The sequence below is a fragment of the Octopus sinensis genome, unplaced genomic scaffold (assembly GCF_006345805.1).
Source record: "Octopus sinensis unplaced genomic scaffold, ASM634580v1 Contig16939, whole genome shotgun sequence".
NCBI lineage: Eukaryota > Metazoa > Mollusca > Cephalopoda > Octopoda > Octopodidae > Octopus > Octopus sinensis.
The window spans coordinates 3017-28368 of record NW_021834692.1 but is presented as its reverse complement, the minus strand read 5'-3'; the positions used below and the strand labels follow the sequence as shown (position 1 = coordinate 28368).

The 25352-nt window shown below is 36.0% G+C and overlaps 1 protein-coding gene and 2 long non-coding RNA genes across 3 annotated transcripts; 1 reads left to right on the top strand and 2 right to left on the bottom strand.

Annotated features, from left to right (window-relative positions):
* Positions 1-1805: 1805 nt before the first annotated feature.
* On the bottom strand, positions 1806-7071 carry LOC118761741. Its single transcript, XR_004997609.1, has 2 exons — positions 6541-7071; positions 1806-1993 (listed from the first exon to the last, which is right to left on the bottom strand). It is a non-coding gene; the product is annotated as an uncharacterized LOC118761741 (long non-coding RNA).
* On the top strand, positions 2873-20428 carry LOC118761742. Its single transcript, XR_004997610.1, has 3 exons — positions 2873-2957; positions 6666-6671; positions 20411-20428. It is a non-coding gene; the product is annotated as an uncharacterized LOC118761742 (long non-coding RNA).
* Positions 20429-21837: 1409 nt separating this feature from the next.
* LOC115230978 (inositol hexakisphosphate and diphosphoinositol-pentakisphosphate kinase 1) lies at positions 21838-25095 on the bottom strand. The gene is made up of 2 exons (XM_029801079.2): positions 24829-25095; positions 21838-22837 (listed from the first exon to the last, which is right to left on the bottom strand). The coding sequence occupies exons 1-2, from the start codon at positions 25010-25012 to the stop codon at positions 22641-22643; spliced, it is 381 nt and encodes a 126-aa protein (XP_029656939.1). The 5' UTR covers positions 25013-25095; the 3' UTR covers positions 21838-22640.
* Positions 25096-25352: the final 257 nt, after the last annotated feature.

Here is a 25352-nt window from a genome sequence, read left to right as displayed (position 1 = left end):
TTCCTTGGAAAACAGCAATGTGAGGGTGAACAGGGAAGGCAGTTCCCACTGCCATTTCATTTCTCCATATAGATCGTAACATCTGAGAATAGAGTGTCTCCTGAAGAGGACATAGAAATAAACATTATCAGAGTAGATGTGATGAGGGTAGCCATAGAATGGAAGGTATTTTTGAAAAAGTTCTTCACCACATGTGGAATAAAATACCATTTTATTTTCGCTTCCATCTACGACTACAAAATTAATTGGAGTTGCAGCAATGCTGACATTATGATGTCCCAGAGAAATTCTTTCTGCAATGTCAACTTTATCATCCTTGATCAAGAGGATATGGACCTCATGTTTGTTTCCATTTGTGGTTAGAGATAAACACTTATTTGATACAATATGACATAGTTTAATGTAATCAGTATGGACTTTCATTAAAGGGCTTTCATTAGCCCAGGGCATGTGATATACTGAAATTCTTTGTTTTACGGTAAAACACCAGAAATCCTTTAGAATTCATTCTACAAAAGCAAGAAGGAATCTCAAGGCAAGTTGAATTATTTTGGTTAATTATTTCTCCAGTCTCAGTGAATAATATAGCTTTTTATTCTTGTAGAATATTAATATAGAAGATGTAGACATAGGTAGGATATTCAGTAATGTTGTAGCAATCCTCAATATAAATATAGTGTACAATGTTGGGGTCCATAGCTGGTGGTTATATGACTGCCTGAGCCAAAAGTCTTCATTTGTTCCAATGATATGAAGGACATCAAAATAATCGGTTACAAAAATGTTTTCTTTGCCAACAGAAATATGGCGGATTTCATGCCAATTTCTCTTGTTGTCACAGCACCTGTACCTGAAATCCGATAAATAATATGTCCCTGGAGGACATAAAAATGGTTTTGGTACACAGAGATGTGGCTTGGAATGTCCAGGGAATTGGTATCCACCTCAAATAACTGCTGGCCATCCACATTGTAACAGGTAACCCTGTTATATTGGAAAAGGATACTAAGAGTTTGTTTTGTGCTCCTACAGCAATATCTGAAGGGGTTTCTTGGTTATGAATTCGTATTTTATTCTATTCTCTTCCCAGTCAATGACGTATATGGTCCGACCAAACAGTTCTACACTATAAGCGTAGAATGTTCCAAATAAGAAACCAAGATTAATCCTAGCTGAATTCTTTTGATTTCCAAACTTAAAGGGTTGATAATAAGAATCATCTTTCGAAATGGGAGGGTGGCGAGGACTGTGTCTTCACTGATTCTGGTAAAATCAGTGACGGAAGATGAGCAATGAACTTCATTTCTGTTGCCATCTCTTGTTATGCAACATATTGTCATACAATGGCGGGAATATGTTACAATACCCCCTTGTATGACAACAATATTGGATACTGGGTTGCTTAAGTCTTCACCAGATACTTCTACCTTTGCTTCTCTGGTCACAACTGGTCGAAGAGGCCGAAATTTTGTGGTTACTTTTGGTGGTCCAATGGTTTTGTGTTTGTCTTGTAAAACTTTGTCTTTAAATAGTTTTCCAAAATAATTCCAGTTTTCCAAACATAGTAAAGTCTTGGCTGTAAATGTATTCCTTAAGGTTTTTCTGAAAAATTTCTATTCTCTGTGTAAAATGTTTAGAAAAGTATTTTCATCCATTCCTATTCTTTTTAAAAGTACATATTTCTTTCCGAGAATTATCAACAAATCAATTTTGTCCTCATAGGCATTGAATCTTGTATAAAATATGTGTTTGTCCAAAATATTTCGTCTTCCCATTATTTCCAGTTTTAGGGTCTCCTTTATGTCTTTTTTGTTTTGTTGTTGGCTGAGATGAAGATCGTTTCTCGGATATTTCTCTCCTTGAACCGTCATCTCTCTCATATTTACACCTTTTCTTCTCAACTCCTTCTTTATCCCCTTTTGGTGTCGAGTTCCTTAAAGCTCTTTTCTGAGGGGTAAGTTTTCTTAAAGTATTTTGGACTTCCATAGTGAATCTGTAAAGAAATATAAGGAAAACATTTAGCTTTGTGAAAATATTAAAGTTTCAGGGAGATGATGTTTGCTTCATCATTTGAAAAACACAAACAAAACATTTATGTATTTCTGTCAGTTAATTAATCTTGTCTAATTAATATTTAAACAACTTATTACAATCTATTCTAAGATGTATTAATAGTGTCATTAATTACATGGAGTCTAAATATTAGAAATAATTATTTTCACTGGAAATGATATTTGCTCTCAACATCACAAAGAAATAGTCATGTGTGGCTTAGATTTATTTAACGATAATTAGTCAAAGAGATTCCCCTGCTCCAAAGCACTCAATAACGAGACACTCTAAGCTGTAGAGAAAATTAACTTTAATTGGTGTACATGCTATATTATGTCCCAACACACAGCAATCATGTTCAAACTTCGTTAACATGGAACAATTAGCAAAACATAGACTTTATTAGGTTTCATAGACATTTGTCAGATACAAGTATTACTAATGATGGGACAGTCATGGTTGGCTTGGTTTCCATCATATTTACCTGGATTCACAGATACGAATAAAGCTGGAGATGAAACTGTTCTTAACCTGACAATGATGTGTAAATCTCTGGACATTTCAATATAATCCACACAATATCATACACAACATGATTAACTCGGAAAGCTTATCCAAAGATGGGCTTTCATATAATCACACTGATAGACAGCATGTTGAGAGGATCGTTATTATTTGTTGCTAATTGAGATTAATAAAGATTGGTTAATGAATAAGCCCAATTAATGAAGGTAGGTTCATCTTAATTATCTTAATATAAGGACAATGTTTGGGTAGCAATGAGAAAGATGTGTTGTATGAAAAGGGGTTTGGCAGGTGAAGTGTGTTTTGTTTTGTGTCAGGTGAGGAGTTATAACTTGGTGTAGTTTATTATGAAGTATTGGGGGTTTAATGAGGTGGATTAGGTAATATTGGTGGGGGTGTTTAATGACATTGTGGTGACCCATCATTATCAGAATGATCTTCCACCCTCCTTGGTCTATGAAATAATGACTGTTACTCTATTGACCCCAGGAGGAATGAAAAGTAAAAGAGACCTTCTTCAGGATGTCAGCTCTTTGAATATACATGGACTAAACACAACATATTTTTGGGGAAAAGCTGGATAAGGATATGTTGTTGTTATTGCTGTTGTTGTAGGCAACAAAGTTTATAAAGAGAAAGGCAGATAATTGAAAATATTCCATTGTAAAATTAAATTGGAATGAATGTTTATGTTTCATTTGTGCCATTCTACTTGGTTTATTTTGGGGAAGAAAAACCTACAAAACCCTCATATAATTATATAGACTTTAATCTAATTGTGTTTGTATTTATATACACATGCATACATATATATGAATGAATGTGTATAATATATAGACAAAGAAAGAAGATGCACATATGTATATTTATACATCCATACGTCTGTATGTATGTATGATCATCATCATTTTACCCCCACTTTCCAGAGAATATCTTGCTGAAGTTACATTTTCTGGTTTCTATAAAAAAACCATCACTATTCTATTTCTCAACCAAGCTGATAATTCCACAGAAATCTCCAAGAATATTTCTAAATTTACCAAATTATAACATAGATTATTCCTTCAAATACAATATTTAAATGTAATTTATAAAAATATATCAAAACTATAATCTTTTTAAATTTAATAGGATGTTTAACTTTTATAATGTCAGAATACAATTTATAAAGTTGAAATATTAAAATTATTTTTATAAAAATTATATTTGAAATGTAACAAATATATTTGTTTAAAATCAATTAAAATTATGGCTTCTGTTGATGAAAGTTAATTCTTATCTAGTCACCCTATAGTCAGACATTCTAGCCATGACCTCACCAATGTGTTATTATCTAATATGTTTTTAAGGGCATTTTTGGGGGGGACCTTGTTGTTGGTTTGTAATAGAGTTTATATTAAATGCAGACAATGTGAAATATTTCCCAGAAGCCATCCATCTGATAAATAATATCGAAGATGGTGAGAAAACATATTTAATGCATTGCACATTAAAATGTTGATGTAGGATAAAGATGTGCTGAGAGAGAAAATATATGTTGTCACCAAATTGTTTAATATTTAAACAATTCTTCTTGTTTGCTTCAAGATATAAAATAGAAATGAAATCACCAGAACAATTCCATTTATATACAAAGTTTAATATTAAAATCAAAATCAGTAAAAAAAAATATTTCATTGATTGAAAGAAGAAAAAGATCAATTACACAACGTAACAATTTTCAAAAAAATTTGTTAATTGTATTTTTTTTATTGTTTATCAATCTATTTTTTCTGCTGATTCCAAAAATGAAATTATTTTTTGTGTCTCATCAACAGTTAAAAAAATATGTCGACTTTCAATGTTATTATATATTCGGTATTGTTATAATGTTCCGCTAACTAATGTATGTCTAATTTTCCCTTTCAGACCAATTACTAAGTTGTGCTACTTTCAGGATGGCTTCTAGAATATGTAAAAATTCTCCAGATACATTTTGCTATGTGTGTGGTTATTATATTGGAAAAAAGCAGGTATTACATAAGATCGTGAAAGGTGCCAAATTGTGGATAGCGTACAGACGATTTCGGAATGCCCATGGGTGACCAGGACAAACCACGGGCCCCCACATGTGATATGTGGAAGCTGTCAGTCTACTCTAGAATGATGGTTAAGAGGTCCAGGAAGGTCAATGCCTTTTGCCATTCCAAGGGTATGGAGAGAGCCAAAGAACCATCACGATTACTGTTACTTTTGTATGATCTATGTGACAAAGTACAGAAAAGTGAAAAGAAGACAATCTCTTCAGTGTCCAGACATACCATCATCTAGAGCACCTGACAGTTTACGAGTACCACTACCACCAGAAAATATTTCATCTGAAGAGTCAACAAGTAGTAGAAGCCAAGAAATGGCGGAAGCTTTCGTACCATGAACGACTTCAGAGCCTCACCTTCCAAATCAGAGTGAGCTAGATGATTTAATCAGGGATCTGGGTCTTACTAAGTCAGGAGTTGAACTTGTTTCATCAAGGTTGAAGGAATGGATGGATCTACTGGGGGAAGACTGCAAGACATCTGTGAACTGGAAATGCCATGAAGTGAGGATCATGGTGAGAGATTTAATCAGGACGTCGCAACTATGGAACGAAGATACCAAGGACGATGGGATACTGCTATGATGGGAGATATATATGGTCTCTAGTCAGAAGAGATGAAGGTATACACTCTAGAAAATCTCTATCGTCAAAGCACTTCTCATCTTAAGAAAAGAGTTATCAAGGCATTTACAGTGCAGAGTTTTATTGTTGTTTCTTTTTGTTGTAATTAATATTATACTTCCTAAATACTTTTCAATAAATGAAAAATTACTAAATGTTGTGTAATTATCCTTACAATACTAGAATAGATTGAACTAACAAAGTGCTGTAGAGAAAAGTTACAAATATAACGAGCAAATATGAAATTAGGAATAAATAAATAACTATCGATGTTAGGTAAAAATGAATGTGATTTTTGAATTTAGTGGCAAAAAATGCTTATATGAACATTAAAAAATACAAATAAACAAAACATGTGTTACATTGTGTTAGTAGAGTCGTTAGAACGTTGGACTTAGACACAAACTTAATCAGGCTATAAATTTGTTTTTTACTTATTTTGCTTTCTTTCTTTTTATGGAAAAATCCGATCCTCAATATTGAAATTTGTATACATATATAGCTACACACACACACTACCTTGTGGTATTTATACGAACTCTTTGTCTGCTGAGTTCAAATCCTGCCGAGATTAATTTTGATTTTTTATTATGCAAGGGTCGATAATTAAAATGCCAGTCTGAGGTGGTGGTCTGATGGATTTATATATTTGACAAGATGCCTTGTAGTATTTAATGTGGTTCTTTGTGATCTGAGTTCAAATCCTTTTGTTGCCTCCCTGGGTTGCAGACTTAATCTTTCACCTTTTTCACACCATCACCTGGCCCTTGAGATGCTTTTTAGGAGAGGATTTCTCTGTTGTATGCATTCATGTTAGGTCTCTTGTTTTGAGAATGTCTCTGGAAATATAAAGGACCATCGGCAGGGCCCTTCTCCCTTGCTAAGCTTTTAAAAGATTAAGTTTACAAAAAACTAATAATTTAACAGCCATAAAATTAATTTACAAATTTTAAATTTCACTTGAGAATTAGAAATCCACTGTAAACTACCTAAAATTGTGTATCCTTAGATGAACATATCCATTCCTCTAATTTCCATTAAATAGTTTTGACATAGTCATAACCAAACTATACTTTATTTTATATTCTAGAAATGAAAATTTTTACTTGTAATGTAACAGTGTAAAATCTTTGAAAAGTTTCTGGTCTAAAAAAATACTGCCTGAAAATAAAACAAATTCCAATATAAAAGTTTATGTTTGAAATAGTTCTAATGAAGCTTTAACGAAGTGTATTGGTAAATTGCGTATTAAATAAAATAATTACCTGGATTATTTGTGTTGAGGTGTTTATTCTAGCCTGAAGACTTTGTCTCTCTCAGAAATATCATGCAAAAGTGGCAATGGTTTGGCTAGTGTGCTGCACTTACAGCTATATTTATAATCTACCAGGAAGAAGTTTCTAGACACCTGGTGGGTGTTACCTTGTCATGGGTATGTATCTTGGTTTAAAAGTATGTGTCTGTTGTAGTGTATAGGTATGTGTGTGTATATGTTGGTGTGTTGTAGTATATGTTAGCCAGATTACATCGACACGCCTATCTCAGATTGCCACAGACTATATGAATGACACTCTCTCCCCACCTCCCGTCCAATTCTATATTCTTTCTTTCTCTCTTTACATCCTCTCCAACATGGCCACCACCACCACCTCCCATGCATTTCCATTCAAGTGTTTCATGTTTCTGAACCAATCATATTCACTTATTTTGCCTTCTTTCTTTATATGGAAAAATCCCATCCTCAACATTTAAATTTGTATACATACATATATAGCTACACACACACACACACACACACACACACATATTGTAATAAGTATATATACAAAGGTAAATATATATATGTATATATGTATATATATACATGTATATATATATATATGTGTGTGTGTGTGTATATATATACAACTATGTGTATATAAACATGTATGTATATATATGTGTGTGTGTATATATATATACGTGTATATATAAACGTATATACATGTGTGTGTAATATATATATACATATATATACATATATATACATATATATATACACACATATATATATATATATACACATATATATATATATATATATATATACACATATATATATATATATATATATATATACACACCACATATATATATATAATATAACATATATATATATATATATATATATATACACACACATATATATATATATATATATATATATATATATATATATATATATATGTATGTATGTATATTGGGTGAGCTGGCAGAATGTTGTACACCAGGCAAAATGCTTAGCAGTGTTTTCATCTGACTTTATGTTCTGAGTTCTAATCCCATGGAGATTCACATTCAGGGACGATGGCCACTGGGACTGATGCAATCAAAACTGTAACATTCCACAAATCTGCTGGCCTTGTGCCAAAATTTGAAGCCAATATATATATATATATATATATAATTGTGCACATATTTATACACAAAAGAGGTGACCTTTAACAGGACACCTTACGTGCTAGAGAGGGCAGTTAAAGCCCAAACCACAAGAATAATTTCAAAGGGAACTCGAGCAGGCTTCACCAGGCTCCAGTCTGATCTGGCAATGTTTCTACAGCTGGATGCCCTTCCTAACGCCAACCACTCCGAGAGTGTAGTGGGTGCTTTTTATGTGCCACAGGCACAAAAACATACATAAATGTATACTACATACGTATGTGACGGTGGCACGTAAAATGCATCATTCAAGCATGCTTGATGCCAGCACTGCCTCAGTGGCCTTGATGCCTGTGGCACATAAAAAGCACTGACTTCACTCTCGGAGTGGTTGGCATTAGGAATGGTATCCAAAGCAGAAACTTTGCCAGATGAGATTGGGGCCTGGTGCAGCCTTTGGTTTGCCAGCCCTCAGTCAAACCGTCCAATTCATGCCAGCATGGAAGCAGACGTTAAAGACGATGACGATGATGATGATACATATATGTCTCTATGTATGTATGTGTTTGTAGCCCTCTTAGACATGCCAGAGGCCCCTCAGACAGCCATAGTTACCAGCTATGCTGACGATACAAAATTATCAGAGGCAATAAAAAAATCAAAGATGACATCTCAAGATTACAGCTGGGGCAAACGACTGAGAAAAGCTGCAAGACCATGGTGGTGCTCCAGCATGACCACAGCCACATGTGTAAAGAAACGTGTAAAAAAATAATATATCTGTGCGTGTGTGTATTATGAAACCGTATCAAAACTTTCCTGAGTCATTGACTCACACAGCACAAATTATCGACTAATAAGGCCGGTTTCCCTTATTCTGTCATATATATATTTCCCCCAATGAAGAGGAAGGTGGGCCATCGTTGGATTCCTTGTTTTTACTAGCGGAATAAATTGGGGGAAGTGGAATGAAGAGTGTTGCTCAAGAAAACAATCTATCACCCAATCCAGGAACTGAAACCTTAATCTTAGTATCATGAGTGCAACACACTAAAAATGTGCATCCACACACTTGCACAGACACACATACACAAACACACATGTACATGGGTATAAATATACACAAGTATACACCCTTATATATACATATATAATTAAACATATATATATACACATAAATACATACACACACACAGTTACATTAAATATATAGATGCATATACCCATATATATATATATATAAATATATATATATATATATATATATATACACAGACACACACACACATATATATATATATCAACCCCCTTGCTTGCGAAGACATGTTGGGGCAAGCGAAATCGAAATCGAATTGAACCAGCCAGGATCCCTGGTCTGGTGGTACGTAAAAAGCACTATCCGACTCGTGGCCAATGCCAGCACCGCCTCGACTGGCTTCCGTGCCGGTGGCACATAAAATACACCAATCCGATTGTGGATGTCTGCCAGCCCTGTCTGGCACCTGTGCAGGTGGCACGTAAAAAGCACCCACTACACTCACGGAGTGGTTGGCGTTATGAAGGGCATCCAGCTGTAGAAACATTGCCAGATAAGACTGGAGCCTGGTGCAGCCTTCTGGCTTCCCAGATCCCCGGTCGGACCGTCCAACCCATGCTAGCACGGAAAACGGACGTTAAACGATGATGATGATGATGATGATGATATATATATACATGCACAGTAATACTTTTCAAATTAAAATTTTCCAAGGCCACTTGTTGACTCAGTTTAAGCCAAACAAAAGCTTTCTAAGAAAGTGTTTTATGAGAATGCTTATCCAAGTGTAAATAACAACAATTAATAATTTTTACTTCCCATTCAGACACAAAATCTATTCAATCTATGTATCTATTTTGAGTTTTGGGATTTCCCAACATATACACTCATACACCCATTTATATACACCCACCGACATACATTTATATACATACATATATATATACATTCATGTATGTGTGTGTCACTGTTTGCCCTCCCATGCCCCCACAAACGGTTGACAACCGATGTTGGTGTATTTACATCCCCACACTTAGCAGTTCACCAAGAGAAACCGATAGAACAAGTCCTTGGCTTACGAAGAATATGTCCTGGGGTCCATTTCTCTGAACCTTTAAGGCAGTGCTCCAGCGTGGCCACATTCAGAAGATTGAAACAAGTAATAGAATAAAATTATACATAGGTGTAGGAGTGGCTGTGTGGTAAGTAACTTGTTTACCAGCCACATGGTTCCGGGTTCAGTCCCACTGCGTGGCACCTTGGGCAAGTGTCTTCTACTATAGCCTCAGGCCGACCAAAGCATTGTGAGTGGATTTGGTAGACGGAAACTGAAAGAAGCCCGTCGTATATATGTATATATATTTGTGTGTGTGTGTGTGTGTCCCCAACATCGCTTGACAACCGATGCTGGTGTGTCTACGTAACTTAGCGGTTCGGCAAAAGAGACCGATAGAATAAGTACTGGGCTTACAAAGAAAAAGTTCTGGTGTCGATTTGCTCGACTATAGGCAGTGCTCCAGTGTGGCCACAGTCAAATGATTGAAACAAGTAAAAGAGTAAAGAATATACAAACAGGTGTGTGTGTGTGTATGTATCCATGTATAAACATGCATATGGATAAATACATATATATGTGTGTGTATTATAGACATACATGGGTGTATATATGTAAGGAAGTGTGTGTATATATATATATTTTTCTACACACACATACGCATACATATATACACATAAACATATGCATACATGCACACACACACACACTCACATACATTCATTGATATTATGCCTTTGGCTGATCAGAAAATTGTGATCCTTTTGTTAGAAGAAAAATGAAGAAAACCCCTCATATATATATATATATATATATATATATATATAATATAAATTTATAAATGAGGGTGAAAAATCGATATTAATTTAATAATACCATTAATTTAACACCGAGTGGCTTAGCACAAAAGACTACGGAGAAAATACAAATTTATACATAAATTATTAGAGAGTTAACCACTATGTGGTTGCTTCGGAGCTATTTTTAGCACTAAAGTTATCCACATAGTGGTTAACTCTCTAATAATTTATGTATATATATATATAATATATATATATACATATATATATACATATATATGACGAGTTTCTTTCAGTTTCCGCCTACCAAATCCACTCACAAGGCATTGGTCGGTCTGAGGCTATAGCAGAAGACACTTGCCCAAGGTGCCACGCAGTGGGACAGAACACAGAACTATGTGGTTGGTAAGCAAGCTACTTACCACACAGCCACTCCAGTGCCTATAAAATGAAAACACCATTAAACATTTTGGCTGGCATACAAACGCTTCTGCCAGCTCGTATATATATAATATATATATATATATATATATATACATATATATATATATGTGTGTATGTATGCATGTATGTATATCAGTAGTTCCCAATGCTTCAGCACTTGCGACCCCTTACCCAAAAGCTTGAAGCCCATGCGACCCCCGACTATCAACAGCTTGATTTACATTTTCATTAATTAATATTATCCTAATCCACTTCCAGCAAGGCTATGTGACCCTGCTACCAAGGTTTGACGACCCCTCAGCGGTCGGCAAGGATGGGTTGGGAATTCCTGATATATATATACATATATATACATATATACATATATATATACATATATATATATATATATACATATATATATATATATATATATATATACATATATATATATATATATACACACATATATATATACACATATATATATATACATATATATATATACACATATATATATATATACACATATATATATATATACACATCATCATCATCATCATCATTTAACGTCCGCTTTCCATGCTAGCATGGGTAGCGGACGTTAAATGATGATGATGATGATGTGTATATATATATATATATATACACATATATATATATATAATACATATATATATATATATACATATATATATAAACTTAGATAAACTTAGATGTGTTTCGACCAATGATTGGTCCAGACCATGTCTAACTTAATAGCACCACCTGATAGGATTATTTGAATCCTGTTTAAGTCAAGTTTTGCTTATGGTCAATTCAAGTAGTGAGTTTTTGTTGGGTGAGTTGTATCCAATTATGGGTGGCTTATCTGGTATTCTTTGAAGGAATCTATCCAGACTCCCCTTTACCTCATATATTTACTCAGTTATCCGATTGAGCAAAACAGAACAATAATAATGATTTCTAGCATAGGTACAAGGCCTGAAATTTTGGTTTAGGGGTCTAGTTGGTATCACCGACCCCAGTACTTGACTGGTTACTATTTCGTCGATCCAGAAAGGAGCAAAAGGCTAAGTTGACCTCGGCGGGATTTGAACTCAGAACGTAGAGATTCACTACATGTTGCTATGCAGTTTACATGGCGTGCTAATGATTCTGCTAACTCCCCGACGATGTCCTCCTTTTCCCAAAGAATCAAATCCCATTTGCTCGCCACAAATCCTCTGTCAAAATCCAATATGGAACTTCCAACAGCTACATTATACCACTGGTAGAGGATCGCCAGGGCTCGACCATATTCCAGCTGTTTCGGCCTCCGATTGAGAGAAACTGGGGGGAAACAGCGACCATACATGTTCACCGTCAAGGAATCGATAGAGAGAGGTCGCAGCCTCAGTGCATACCTGCTTGTAATCAGCTACAGCATGTCCAGTTGTTCGTTGAGCAGGTGTTGACAGCAAATGCAGCGCTTGGCCAGTGGAATGCATCCGTCGCACAGAGAGCGGAATGGCAAGCGCTCCAGGCCGGTTAGACTTGAAATGAGGCGAGGCACAACGGTCAGGCAGTAATATATGGAGCTAATGTAAGTGTTCACCGAATCCGCCTGACCAGTTAAGGATTATTTTTTTCTCAGCCTTTTTACTAGACTTCAAGGCACTTGGCTACTGTTTCTAGCACAGGTAGGTAGGAACCGATGGAGGGTACACGCGTCCTTGTTTCCCGGCCCTCAACATTTAGGATAGGAATAAACAAAAGAAGCCCCGGAATAACATGTTTGTTAAGAGACGGAAAGACAGTTTGTTTCATATGAGAAACAATGCAATTCTGTGGGTATTTAGTTGTTGTTTCTAGCATGATGTGAGTCTACTTATAGGATAATATTTTATAATTAATTCTAAAAGTGTCCTTCGTATTTATACACATAAACACTACACAGAAATTGAAAGGTTCTTGTTTGTTATGTCTACCATTATGTGAGACCCCACCTGTAGTACAATATTCTTACAGATGCTTCGTCCTCAAGTGTCCTTCAATTTTTATACACATCACATCACAGATTTAAGGCCATGTGGTTGCTATTTCTCGCAATATGTGGGACCATATATTGTTCATTATATTTTAGAAATGGTTAAGTGTCCTATTTGCATACGAGAAATCGAAACCAATTTGAAGGCTCTTGCTTAATGTAGTCTAGCATGAAGAATGACCATATATGGCACAAATTCTTAAGGTGTCCTTCCAATTTGTATAAAAATCAACGCAAATTTCAGGGTAGTTGACTGCTATTCCTAGCGTGATGCAAAATCACATGTCGCGAATTTCTTTCCGTAAATCTTTCTTAAATTCTTGTTCAATACCCACAGTATTTAATTATATGAATTATGAACTACAAAATTAATTAATTTTCTAAACAAAACAAGAACAAAGATCATTTTTCTCTCTGTCTCCCTTTTTCCTTTCTTTATCCCTTTTTTTCTTCTCTTTTCTTTCTCCCTCTTACCTTCTCTCATCCCTTTGGTGTTGCAGTACTTGGCTCCGTTTGCTGAAGAAGCGCTCATCCTGTTGAGCAACAACAAAAAAAAAAGGCATCAACAGAAGATATGACATCATCATCACTGCGATACTGGTTCCCAGCCAAATGTTATTTCATGTTGGGGATCAGATGGGGCCAAATCAGGAGAATAGGGAGGGCGATTAACCTGTTCAAAGCCACAGTCACGCACGGCAACCATAGAAACGAAGGACTTGTGTGCTGGAGCATTGTCTTGATGAAACAATTCCCCATTCTTCAGTTTTCCTTGGCATTTGGTCTTGAGAGCATTCCACAACTGCTTTAGGGAGGTGGCAAAGCACTCTCCGTTGGTGGTTTTGGCCCTTTTTGAGATGGTCAATATATATCACAAAACAGTGAGGCCATCGCCTTTCATGTTGGTGAAACGACCTTGTCCTTCTTTGGAGCAGGTGAGGCTGGGTTTCCAATGCATGGACTGTCCCTTTGTTCCTGGCTCAAAGTGATGAACCCATCACCCATCCTGGGTTAGGAAACGTTGAAGAAAACCAGCAGGGTTCCTGGTCACCCCTACAAAAATATTCTTCTAGGAGTGGCTGTGTGGTAAGTAGCTTGCTAACCAACCACACGGTTCCGGGTTCAGTCCCACTGCGTGGTACCTTAGGCAAGTGTCTTCTGCTATAGCCCCAGACCGACCAATGCCTTGTGAGTGGATCTGGTAGACGGAAACTGAAAGAAGCCTGTCGTATATATATATATATATATGTGTGTCTGTGTGTGTGTGTCTGTGTTTGTCCCCCTAGCATTGCTTGACAACCGATGCTGGTGAGTTTACGTCCCCGTCACTTAGCGGTTCGGCAAAAAGAGACCGATAGAACAAGTACTGGGCTTACAAAGATTAAGTCCCGGGGTCGATTTGCTCGACTAAAGGTGGTGCTCCAGCATGGCCGCAGTCAAATGACTGAAACAAGTAAAAGAGTAAAAGAGAGAGAGAGATGCTTCGTAATGCATCCTTCAGTGTTTATATGAAAAGCAGTACAAATTTCAAGATCATTAGCTTCTCTTTCTAGCATGTAGGGACAAACCCTAGAGGTCAATTTCCATTTAAAATACTTCAGTTTTTATTAGAAGAAAGTGAATATGAAGTCATTTGGTTTCTGTTTCAAGCATTCTTATTAATGCTTCGTGGCGTGTCCTTCAATCTGGCTGTTGTCTCTAGCATGATATAAAACCACCAGTAGGATTATACATTTACTGATTCCTACTAGACTGATGGTACCAGGATGTTATTTCTAGCATCACGTGGAACCACCTGTGGAAAATATATTTTATAGGTGTTTCATAAACTGTCCTTCAATGTTATATGAAGGACAATGCAAATTTCGAGACACTTGGCTGTTACTGCTTGCCTTCAGGGCAGCCTCTTACAAATGCAATTCAAAGTGTGAGACAAAAGGAATTCTTTTACTTGTTTCAGTCATTTGACTGTGGCCATGCTGGAGCACTGCTTTTTAGTGGAACAAATTGACTCCAGAGCTTATTTTTTGTAACCCTAGTAGTTATTCTATTGGTCCCTTTTACCAAACCACAAAAGTTACGGGAACGTAAACACACCAACATCGGTCATCAAGCGATGGTGGGTGGACAAAGACAGATACACAAATACATACATAAACACATACATGCATGCATGCATACTTACATACATACATACATACATACATACTTACATCATACATACATACATACATATACTCTTTATATAAATAGAATCTTTACCAATTTACATATATATACAAATTTTGAAAATGAATCCTGATATATTGTTAATTCTAAATAGCCCATTGTTAGATTGGCAATTGTCGGGGCTGTCCTGGTCCCCATGGCTGTTCCAGACTTTTGGCGATAAACAATGGCGTCAAACATGAAATAGTTGTTTTGAAGGATGAATTTTATTCATTCAATTGTGAAATCTTTGTTGAAAAGATTTTTGGATGACTTCATCCTCTGGAATGAAAACATAGATAAACTCCTGGAGTTCAAATGTCTCCTTAATAGCATTAACACGAACAAACAATTTCCAGTGGAATACAACCAAGAAATCCCATTTGTAGACATACTGGTTAAAAGAAAAAACAGAAACGAACATTTTTCACAAAACCACAGACACTAAGCAATACCTGTTATTTCGGTCATGACACCTGAGACATATCAAAACAAATATCCCCTTCAACCTTGCAAGAAGGATTTGAAGCATAGTGTCTGAAAAAAATACCAGAGATCTAAGATTGCAAGAGCTTAAAAACGTGCTCCAGGACAGACATTACCCAATTCAACTCGTAAATAAAGGGATTAACCCTTTCGTTACTGTATTTTTTTTTTAGATGCTCTGTGTTTCTTCCAATTATTTTAAATATAAGAAAGAATTTAGTAAAATAACTTAGTTATCATTAAGCTAGTGTTAGGAACATAAATTGTGACTAAGGTTTGGTGGAAGATTTGAATTCAAAACTTATGAAAACAAGACATTTATACTAAAGAGCCAGAGCCAGTTTCAGCCGGGTTGGTAACGAAAGGGTTAAACATTAAGAAACTTTGCAAACAAGGACACACCTACTCTGAAAACACTATTTCATGTCTCCACATTCAACCCCCGACATAAAGAAGCATTTCACATCATTGTCAAAAATCTCCCAATACTCCATAAGGATTCCAAACTGAAGGAAATTCTTTGTACACATAAAATCATTAAAAAGCAGTAAACAAGTAAAGGCATTAAAGAAGATCCTAGCAAAAAGAAAAACAGATGCAAGAGTAAAAAAAAAATTTGGTCGCCCTAAATGTGGAACATGTCCCAATCTTTTGGAAGATTTTGAATTCCATTTTAGACAAGGGCAACAATTCAAAATTAAATTCAATTGCACTTGTGCTTCTGAAAACCTCATTTATGTAATTAGATGCTCTGGCTGCCATAAAAACTATATAGGGTCAACAGGAATGTCTATCGGACAGAGATGTACAGTCCACAGACAACAGATATCTTCTCCACAATATCGCCAGATATATTTCAATGAACATATTGACAGAACAACTTCAACCATAATTTCTAATCTTCCCATTATATCAGTTTGTTATTTGGACCTCAACATAAGTGTGAATGAATAAAGAGGCCTCATTTATCGAAAAATATAAGCCAGAATTAAATATAAACCCATATTGAAAAGTAAAGATTTACTCTATTTTTGGAAAGATAGACGCCAGATCCAAATACAAATCGATATCAAAAACTACAGATTTACCTCCCCTTTACTGAAAAACACCTTAGTTACCAATTATCCCCACTAGCAAACAAAATCTCTAACCCCAAATTGCATCCAACACTCAAACTTTGTAAAGTGTTAGCAAAACCGGTTATTATTATGTTGGAAGAAAACATACCTTATTTTGTATAATATTTTATAATAGCATTGCTATGATGATTCTAATATATTCTTTAGTCTTGTAAAACAAACCTTCTAAGTTTTTTTTCATCTTATTTCTTTCCTTGTGCATATATATATATATATATACATATATATATATACATATACATATATATACATATCATCATCATCGTTTAATGTCTGTTCTCCATGCTAGCATGGGTTGGACGGTTCGACCGGGGATCTGGGAAGCCAGAAGGCTGCACCAGGCTCCAGTTTTATATATATATATATATATATATACATATATATAAATACATATATATATACATATACATATATATAAATACATAAATATATACATATTATATATATATATGTACACATATATATATATACACTTATATATATATATACACATACACATATATACACATACATATATATACATATATATATATACACACACATATATATACATATCATCATCATCATCGTTTAGCGATGATGATGATGATGATGATATGTATATATATATGTGTGTATATATATATGTATATATATGTATGTGTATGTATATATAAGTGTATATATATACATATATCATCATCATCATCATCATCATCATCGTTTAACGTCCGTTTTCCGCGCTAGCACGGGTTGGACGGTTTCGACTGGGGTCTGGGGAGCTAGGGACTGCCCCAGGCTCCAGTCTAGTCTGGCAGTGTTTCTACAGCTGGATGCCCTTCCTAACGCCAACCACTCCGCGAGTGTAGTGGGTGTTTTTACGTGCCACCTGCACAGGTGCCAGAGGGGTCTGGCATCGGCCACGTTCGGATGGTGCTTTTTATGTGGGGGGGAGAAATATAGGGGAGCACCAGTGGGGAGGGGTGGTTCAGAGAAATGATGACAGGTTCTAGGCAAGTAGAACGTAGGATATCAAGAGAGGGTTAATGCATGGTGAAATAGCGTATTGAAGAGGGGGGTTCGAAGAGTAGACACCTATAATGGTGGTGGGAGAAGCGACATCCGGTATAGATGGAGCAAAAATATAGAGATATCCGGTATTGGTGGTGGGGGTGGGCAGGGCGGGTGCACCGGGAATATGACGGGCTGGCTTAAAAATGCTCTTAGCAAAGGAAGAGGGGGGATGGCAGACAACGTAAAAGAGGGAGAGAGAGAAGGGAAATAGTGGAACCCCGCGAAAATGGGCCGCCATTGAAAAAACCCCTGTATGGAGAAATAATATGCAATACAAGGCGAAGCTGAAAATAGTAATAATACTAATACTAATAATAATAGTAATAATAATAATAGTAATAATAATAATAGTAAGCAAATTTTCGACCGAGGATCAAAGGGACAATACTAATACTAATAATAATAGTAATAATAATAAATAATAAACAGCTCAACCACAACATTAGATTAGAAAGACTCTTATCTTGGGAACATTTCGTTCTTCGGCCTGACACGGGAATATGACGGGACATATATATACACATACATATACACATATATATACATATATATATATATACATATTCATATATATATACATATATATATATACATATTCATATATATATACATATATATATATATACATATTCATATATATATACATATATATATATACATATTCATATATATATACATATATATATATACATATTCATATATATATACATATATATATACATAAATATATATACATATATATATATATAATATATATATATATATATATATAATCAAATGAAATCAAAAAAAATCAAATCAAATCAAATCAAAACAAATCAAAATAGATGAACATTAATGGAATTGTATCCTTGTGGTACCAGTGCCGGTGGCACACAAGAAAACCATCCGAACGTGGCCGTAGCCAGTACCGCACCGACTGGCCTCCGTGCTGTGGGCACGTAACAAACACCATCCGATCGTGGCCGTTCGCCAATCTCATCTGGCACCTGTGTCGGTGGCACATAAAAACACCATCCGAAGACCCGGCAAGACTAGTCAGGCCATAACCTGTGGCCCCTACCTGGGACGTAGTCAGTCCACCTGTGCATACCTTCCTTCTTGTGACACTTGTGAAGACCTGTTGAGGCAAGTGAAAATCAAAACAAATCAAAATAGATGAACATCAATGGAATTTATATCTTTGTGGTACCAGTGCCGGTGGCACGTGGCACACAAGAAAACCATCCGAACGTGGCCGTAGCCAGTACCGCATCGACTGGCCTCCATGCTGTGGGCACGTAAGAAACACCATCCGATCGTGGCCGTTTGCCAGCCTCATCTGGCACCTGTGTCGGTGGCACATAAAAAACACCATCGAGCGTGGCCGTCTGCCAGCCTCGTCTGGCACCTGTGTCGGTGGCACATAAAAACACCATCCGAGCGTGGCCGTTTGCCAGCCTCGTCTGGCACCTGTGTCGGTGGCACATAAAATCACCCACTACACTCTCGGAGTGGTTGGCGTTAGGAAGGGCATCCAGCTGTAGAAACACTGCCAGATCTGACTGGACTGGTGCAGCTTTCGGGCTCCCCAGACCCCAGTTGAACCGTCCAACCCATGCTAGCATGGAAAGCGGACGTTAAATGATGATGATGATGATGATGATGATATATACATATATACATATACATATATATATATATATATGTGTATATATATATAGGCTGGTATGCATGGGCGACTGCTGGTCTTCCATAAACAACCTTGCCCGGACTTGTGTCTAGGAGGGTAACTTTCTAGGTGCAATCCATGGTCATTCATGACCGAAGGGGGTCTCTACCCCCTTTTATATATATATATATATATATATATATATATATACGGTAAGAAATAATTTTTGCCTCTTTTTATGGAAACAAAAGGGTTTACAAGACTGCCAAAAAGAAGTTCTCAAATGTAATTAAGACAGAGATAAAGAAACATTGATCAGAGAACAGACATCAAATTTGAGTCAACGACTTTATGCATAACACCAGACCTCCAAACATTTGATCGCATATAAATATTATCAGAGAAGAAAAAGAAAGAAAAGAAAAAAAAAATTTAAACATACTTTTTTTTCCAGTTTGAAAGCCATTATTTAAAGCTTGCAACTCACTGGGGTGGATGTAACCGACCCATCACCTCCCCTAAAATGGCTGCCCTTGTGGCAAAATCTGAAACCATTATTATTGAGTGAGGGAGCAGAGCATGCCATCAAAGTGACACTGGGAGACAAATATACGAAACCCAGTATACCCATCATGACAACCCGTCTGATAAGGGTACACCAGGCACATGCATCACAACCACAAATGCACGACATGGTAATCTTATTTCAAGGTAAACAGCACAGGACCTTGCCGGTGAGGTCCACTTAGAATATTCTCTGGGTCGAACAGCCCATCTCAGTGAAAAGGTCCCTCAATAAGGTTTGTTTGAGGATTATTATTACTACTCTTATCATTAGGGTGGTGAGCTGGCAGAATCACTAGCATGCCAGCTGATATGTTTTGCAGCACACCGACTGTCTTCAGGCTCTGAGTTCAAATGCCGTTGGAGTCAATTTTACTTTTCATCCTTTCAACGTTGATAAATTAAATACCAGTTTGATTGATTGATTGATTGATTCTAGTTTCCGCTCACGGGCTGTGGCCATGCTGGGGCACCGCCATTTGGTGTTGCTACATGGTTTTACTTCACAAATGCTTTTTAGCAACTGCCATTTGGTGCATGAGAGAGTTCGATGCAGCTGCCCTCATCTGCACCTCCTGCCGTGAAGTTGGTTCATCTGGGATACCTGACAAGAAGAGACCAGTTGTGTACTGGAGTCGATCTAATCAATTTGCCCCTCCCTCTAACTTTCAGGCCTTGTAGCTAAAGTAGAAAAATTATTATTATCATTATTATTATTATTATCATTATTATTATCATTATTATTATTATTATTATTTTTATCATTATTATTTTTATCATTATTATTTTTATCATTTTTATTATTATCATTATTATTATCATTATTATTATTATCATTATTATTATTATCATTTTTATTATCATTTTTATTATTATCGTTATTATTATCATCATTATTATCATTATTATCGTTATTATTATCATCATTATTATCATTATTATTATTATTATCATTGTTATTATTATCATCATTATTATCATCATCATTATCATCATTATTATCATTTTTATTATTATCATTATTATTATTATTATTATCATCATCATTATCATCATCATCATCATTATCATTATTATTATTATCATCATCATTATTATCATCATTATTATCATCATCATCATCATTATTATTATCATTATTATTTTTATCATTATCATTATTATTATTATCATTATTATCATCATTATTATTATTTTTATTATTATTATCATCATCATTATTATTATTATCATTATTATTTTTATCATCATTATTATCATCATCATCATTGTTATTATTTTTATTATTATTATCATCATCATTATTATTATTATCATTATTATTATCATTATCATTATTATTGTTGTTGTTAATATTTCTCTCTTTTTTTAAAGGGATGATTATCATTATGTCTTTTAATAACGTTTAACATCCAGATAGATAAACCAGATAGATATAGGTATCTCTTAGGATGTCACAGGACCTCTCTCTCTCTCACACACACACACAGAATAGTAGTATTTGAAGGAGGTTTAGCCGATCCAAGAAGTGCTCATTTTCCATACGGATATGAAACCAGAGGCTGACATCTAATTTTGTTCTACATACAGAGTTAAGCCATCAGGAACAGGAGCCAAACCTCTCTCGATGCTGATGGCTCGGGTGAAGCGTTTGATAAACACAAATAAAAGAATATTCAACAAAGAACAACAACAACAACAAAGGAAAAATAAGATTCTGTATTGATATACAATTCTCGTTATAATTACAAATAACAATTATCTACATGTACACACATACATATATGTATATAGGCAGATATATACATACATATATATATATACACACATGTAAACACAGAGGCACATATATATCACAGTGTAAAGAATTCCATAATCACAAGTGTGTGTATGTGTTTATATGCATGTGTGTGTGTGTGTGTGTTGTCACCGTAGGTTTGTGTAAGTGTATCTTTTTGCCAAATCTTAAAATTGGTTGAACAAACTGGCGCAGTGTCCGTCAACGAAGAATCTGTGGTGGGCCATGATTGTCAGTATGGGCAGGTTAAACAGAAGGGGTGGGGGGACGAGGGTGCAGATGGCGAGGAAGCACTAAGGGGGCCGGGGGGGGGGGGGGCAAGGGGGATGGTGGCGGAGGAGGCAGCGGTGGTGGAAGCAGGGAATGTCGTTCAAAGAATCTGTGATATGCACAAAACAATTCTGAATCTAATACAGTTCAGTCCAAACACACTGCACAGGACATACCACCCTTAACGGTTCATAGTGTGTCTGTAAGTGGTGAGTAGTAGTAGTAGTAGCAGCAGTAATGTGATAGGTGATGAGGCAAAAATGGGGGAGGGCTTAGAGACAGAGACCTGAGATCCAGTTTACCCGCCACCACACTAAACCCTTCTCAACACAGAATACCAAACAAAAAACAAAGAAAGAAGGGGAAGAAATGTAGAGATGCACGTTGAGGTCTCCAGTGTTGTTGCTTCTTTCTTTCTTTCTTCCTTCTTTTGACTTCAAGATGGATCTTTACTAAATTCGGACGGGTCGCCGCTGCCACTGAGAGAGACGGCGTCAGTGGTAGCCGGAATGTTGAGGTTCTGGTTGTCACTGATGAACATGGTGAGTCTCTGCCAGAGGTCGACGGGTGTGGAACAGGAAGTTGGCGACGAGGGTCCGGCACTGGAATTGGTTGACGACGACAGGCTCTGAGCTGGACGAAGAGAGAGAAAGAAAGAAAGAGTGAAAGAGAGAAACAAATTGAACATGTGTGTGTGTGTGTGTGTGTGTGTGTTGTTTGGCTTGGCTGTATAGGTAAAAAAAATTTGCTTCCCAATGAAATCGCTTCAGGTTCATTCCCACGGCATGGAACTAGGGGCTTAGCCCTCACCGTTTGCTTTTACTGTTTTGTTCTCACTGTCCTGTTCTTGTTAACACTTTTACCCCTCCACAAAAAATCCCAAATTTCATTTAATTTGCTTTGCGGGAAGGACTGTTTCAATGAAGTCGCATCTTGTCCTTGCCTTAGAAATGTGGAATAGTTGAAACAGGGACAACTGAAGAAGGGGGATATTCTTTATGTTGCGTGTCTCGTTTCTCTGGGGGTGTTTTTATGTTGTTCGGAAAAAGGTTAGTTTCTGTGTTTTTGTGTTTGTGTTTTCATTGTGTTCAGCATTTTTTTTTGGTATCCTGTACCCATATATGCATGTATTTATACATATATGGGCGCAGGAGTGGCTGTGTGGTAAGTAGCTGGTTTACCAACCACATGGTTCCGGGTTCAGTCCCACTGCATGGCACCTTGGGCAAGTGTCTTCTACTATAGCCTCGGGCCGACCAAAGCCTTGTGAGTGGATTTGGTAGACGGAAACTGAAAGAAGCCCGTCGTATATATGTATATATATATATGTGTGTGCATGTATGTTTGTGTGTCTTAGTTTGTCCCCCTAGCATTGCTTGATAACCGATGCTGGTGTGTTTACGTCCCCATCACTTAGCGGTTTGGCAAAAGAGAACGATAGAATAAGTACTGGGCTTACAAAGAATAAGTCCCGGGGTCGATTTGCTCGACTAAAGGCGGTGCTCCAGCATGGCCGCAGTCAAATGACTGAAACAAGTAAAAGAGTATGTCTAAATAAATACAAATATTACTTGGTGCCATCAGACATTCTACAATACTGTTAAAGCGTTTATAGATTGAAAATATAGAAGTCTGGACGTTACTTATGGGACAGCCTGATATATCAATGCATGTATGTGTATCATCTTCGAAACACAGAGTAGATGAAACCATGGCGGCTGAAGCAGGGGAATTTTCCTTGTATTGTTTGTCCTGGACTCCATTTTTTCTTTGTTTAAAAAAAATGTCCAGTTCCTTGGTTTTGTGTTTATGTTTTCGTTTCTCATTGTGTTCGATTTTTTTTTGGTGTCCTGTACCCATATATGCATGTATATATACATGTAGAGGTAGGTACGTACATATAAGTATGTATATATGCATATGTTTTATTTATTAATTTGTTATTACACAACAGAACGCACACATCCATTTCTAAGTAAGTTTGTTCTTAATATATATATATATATATATATATATATATATATATATATATATATATATATATATATTAAGAACCCGGAACCATATATATAAATGAATATGTCACTTAATTTAGATGCACCAGAATTTTTTATGGTGTTACCATAAAAATATGCGGGGTGATTATAATCAAAATAAGCAACAGAATGAATCCGGTAATTTAGTACAATTGTTTCATACTACAACATTTTATTGAAAGCTGTAAATATTACAGCAGATTTAAGATGCCGAGTAATCTTCGTTTTAATAAAATGTTGTAGTATGAAACAATTGTACTAAATTACCGGATTCATTCTTGTTGCTTATTTTTGATTATATCTATATATATATATATGTGTGTATGTATATATATATATATATATTTATATATATATCAATGCATATGTATGTGTGTATACAGATATACACGTAAATGTTGAACAGTGAGAATGAGTGCACAACACTGAATTGAATATATATTTATACACACACACCTACAAAATAAGCCCTCTTCAACAGCAAGTACACGGGTAAAATAATTGACCCATATTCATCAAAGACTTGTTTTCTATTTTTCTTTTTTTTTTGGTTCAGTCAAATGAACCAATACAAAATAGACCCCTTACCTTTGTGTAGGACACCCAAGGGTACAATTGAAGGCCTCTGGGAAGATGATAGGGAGGCTTCATTGGGCGGCGACGAAGCTGGGGTGTTGAAGCCTATTGACATGGCTTTCTGCAAGAAACTATTGACATCGCTGAGCGTAAGGGCATTGTGAAGTGTCTCCAGGGCTCGTACTGACGGCACCATCGTGTAACCTTCAATACCTGCAAAGAAACCCAGGAAGGATGCAGCTGATTAATGGTGGAATAAACACCTAATATATAAATCTAAATATCAGAGCTATAAATCAGAGATTGCACTACGTAGCAAAATTTTCATTTATATTCTTCTATTTGTTTAGCATCAAGAAATGTTATTTCCTATTTGCTTCTATCTAGAAATGAAAGGAAATGACTACTATTCCCTTCACACTTTGCTTTTGTCACCTGGACATCAATGTTTTCAAACTGACCTGTTTTCCATTACATTCCAGGCAGATTCAGGGCTGAATTGCTGAAGCAGAAATATTGTTATAGCAAATATTCTG

Excerpts from the sequence above, each read along its gene's own strand:
- LOC115230978 (XM_029801079.2), bottom strand. The coding sequence starts at position 25,012 with ATGGTGCCGTCAGTACGAGCCCTGGAGACACTTCACAATGCCCTTACG. Across the intron at positions 22,838-24,828 it reads CTTGGGTGTCCTACACAAAG|CTCAGAGCCTGTCGTCGTCA; the intron begins GTAAGGGGTCTA and ends CTCTTCGTCCAG.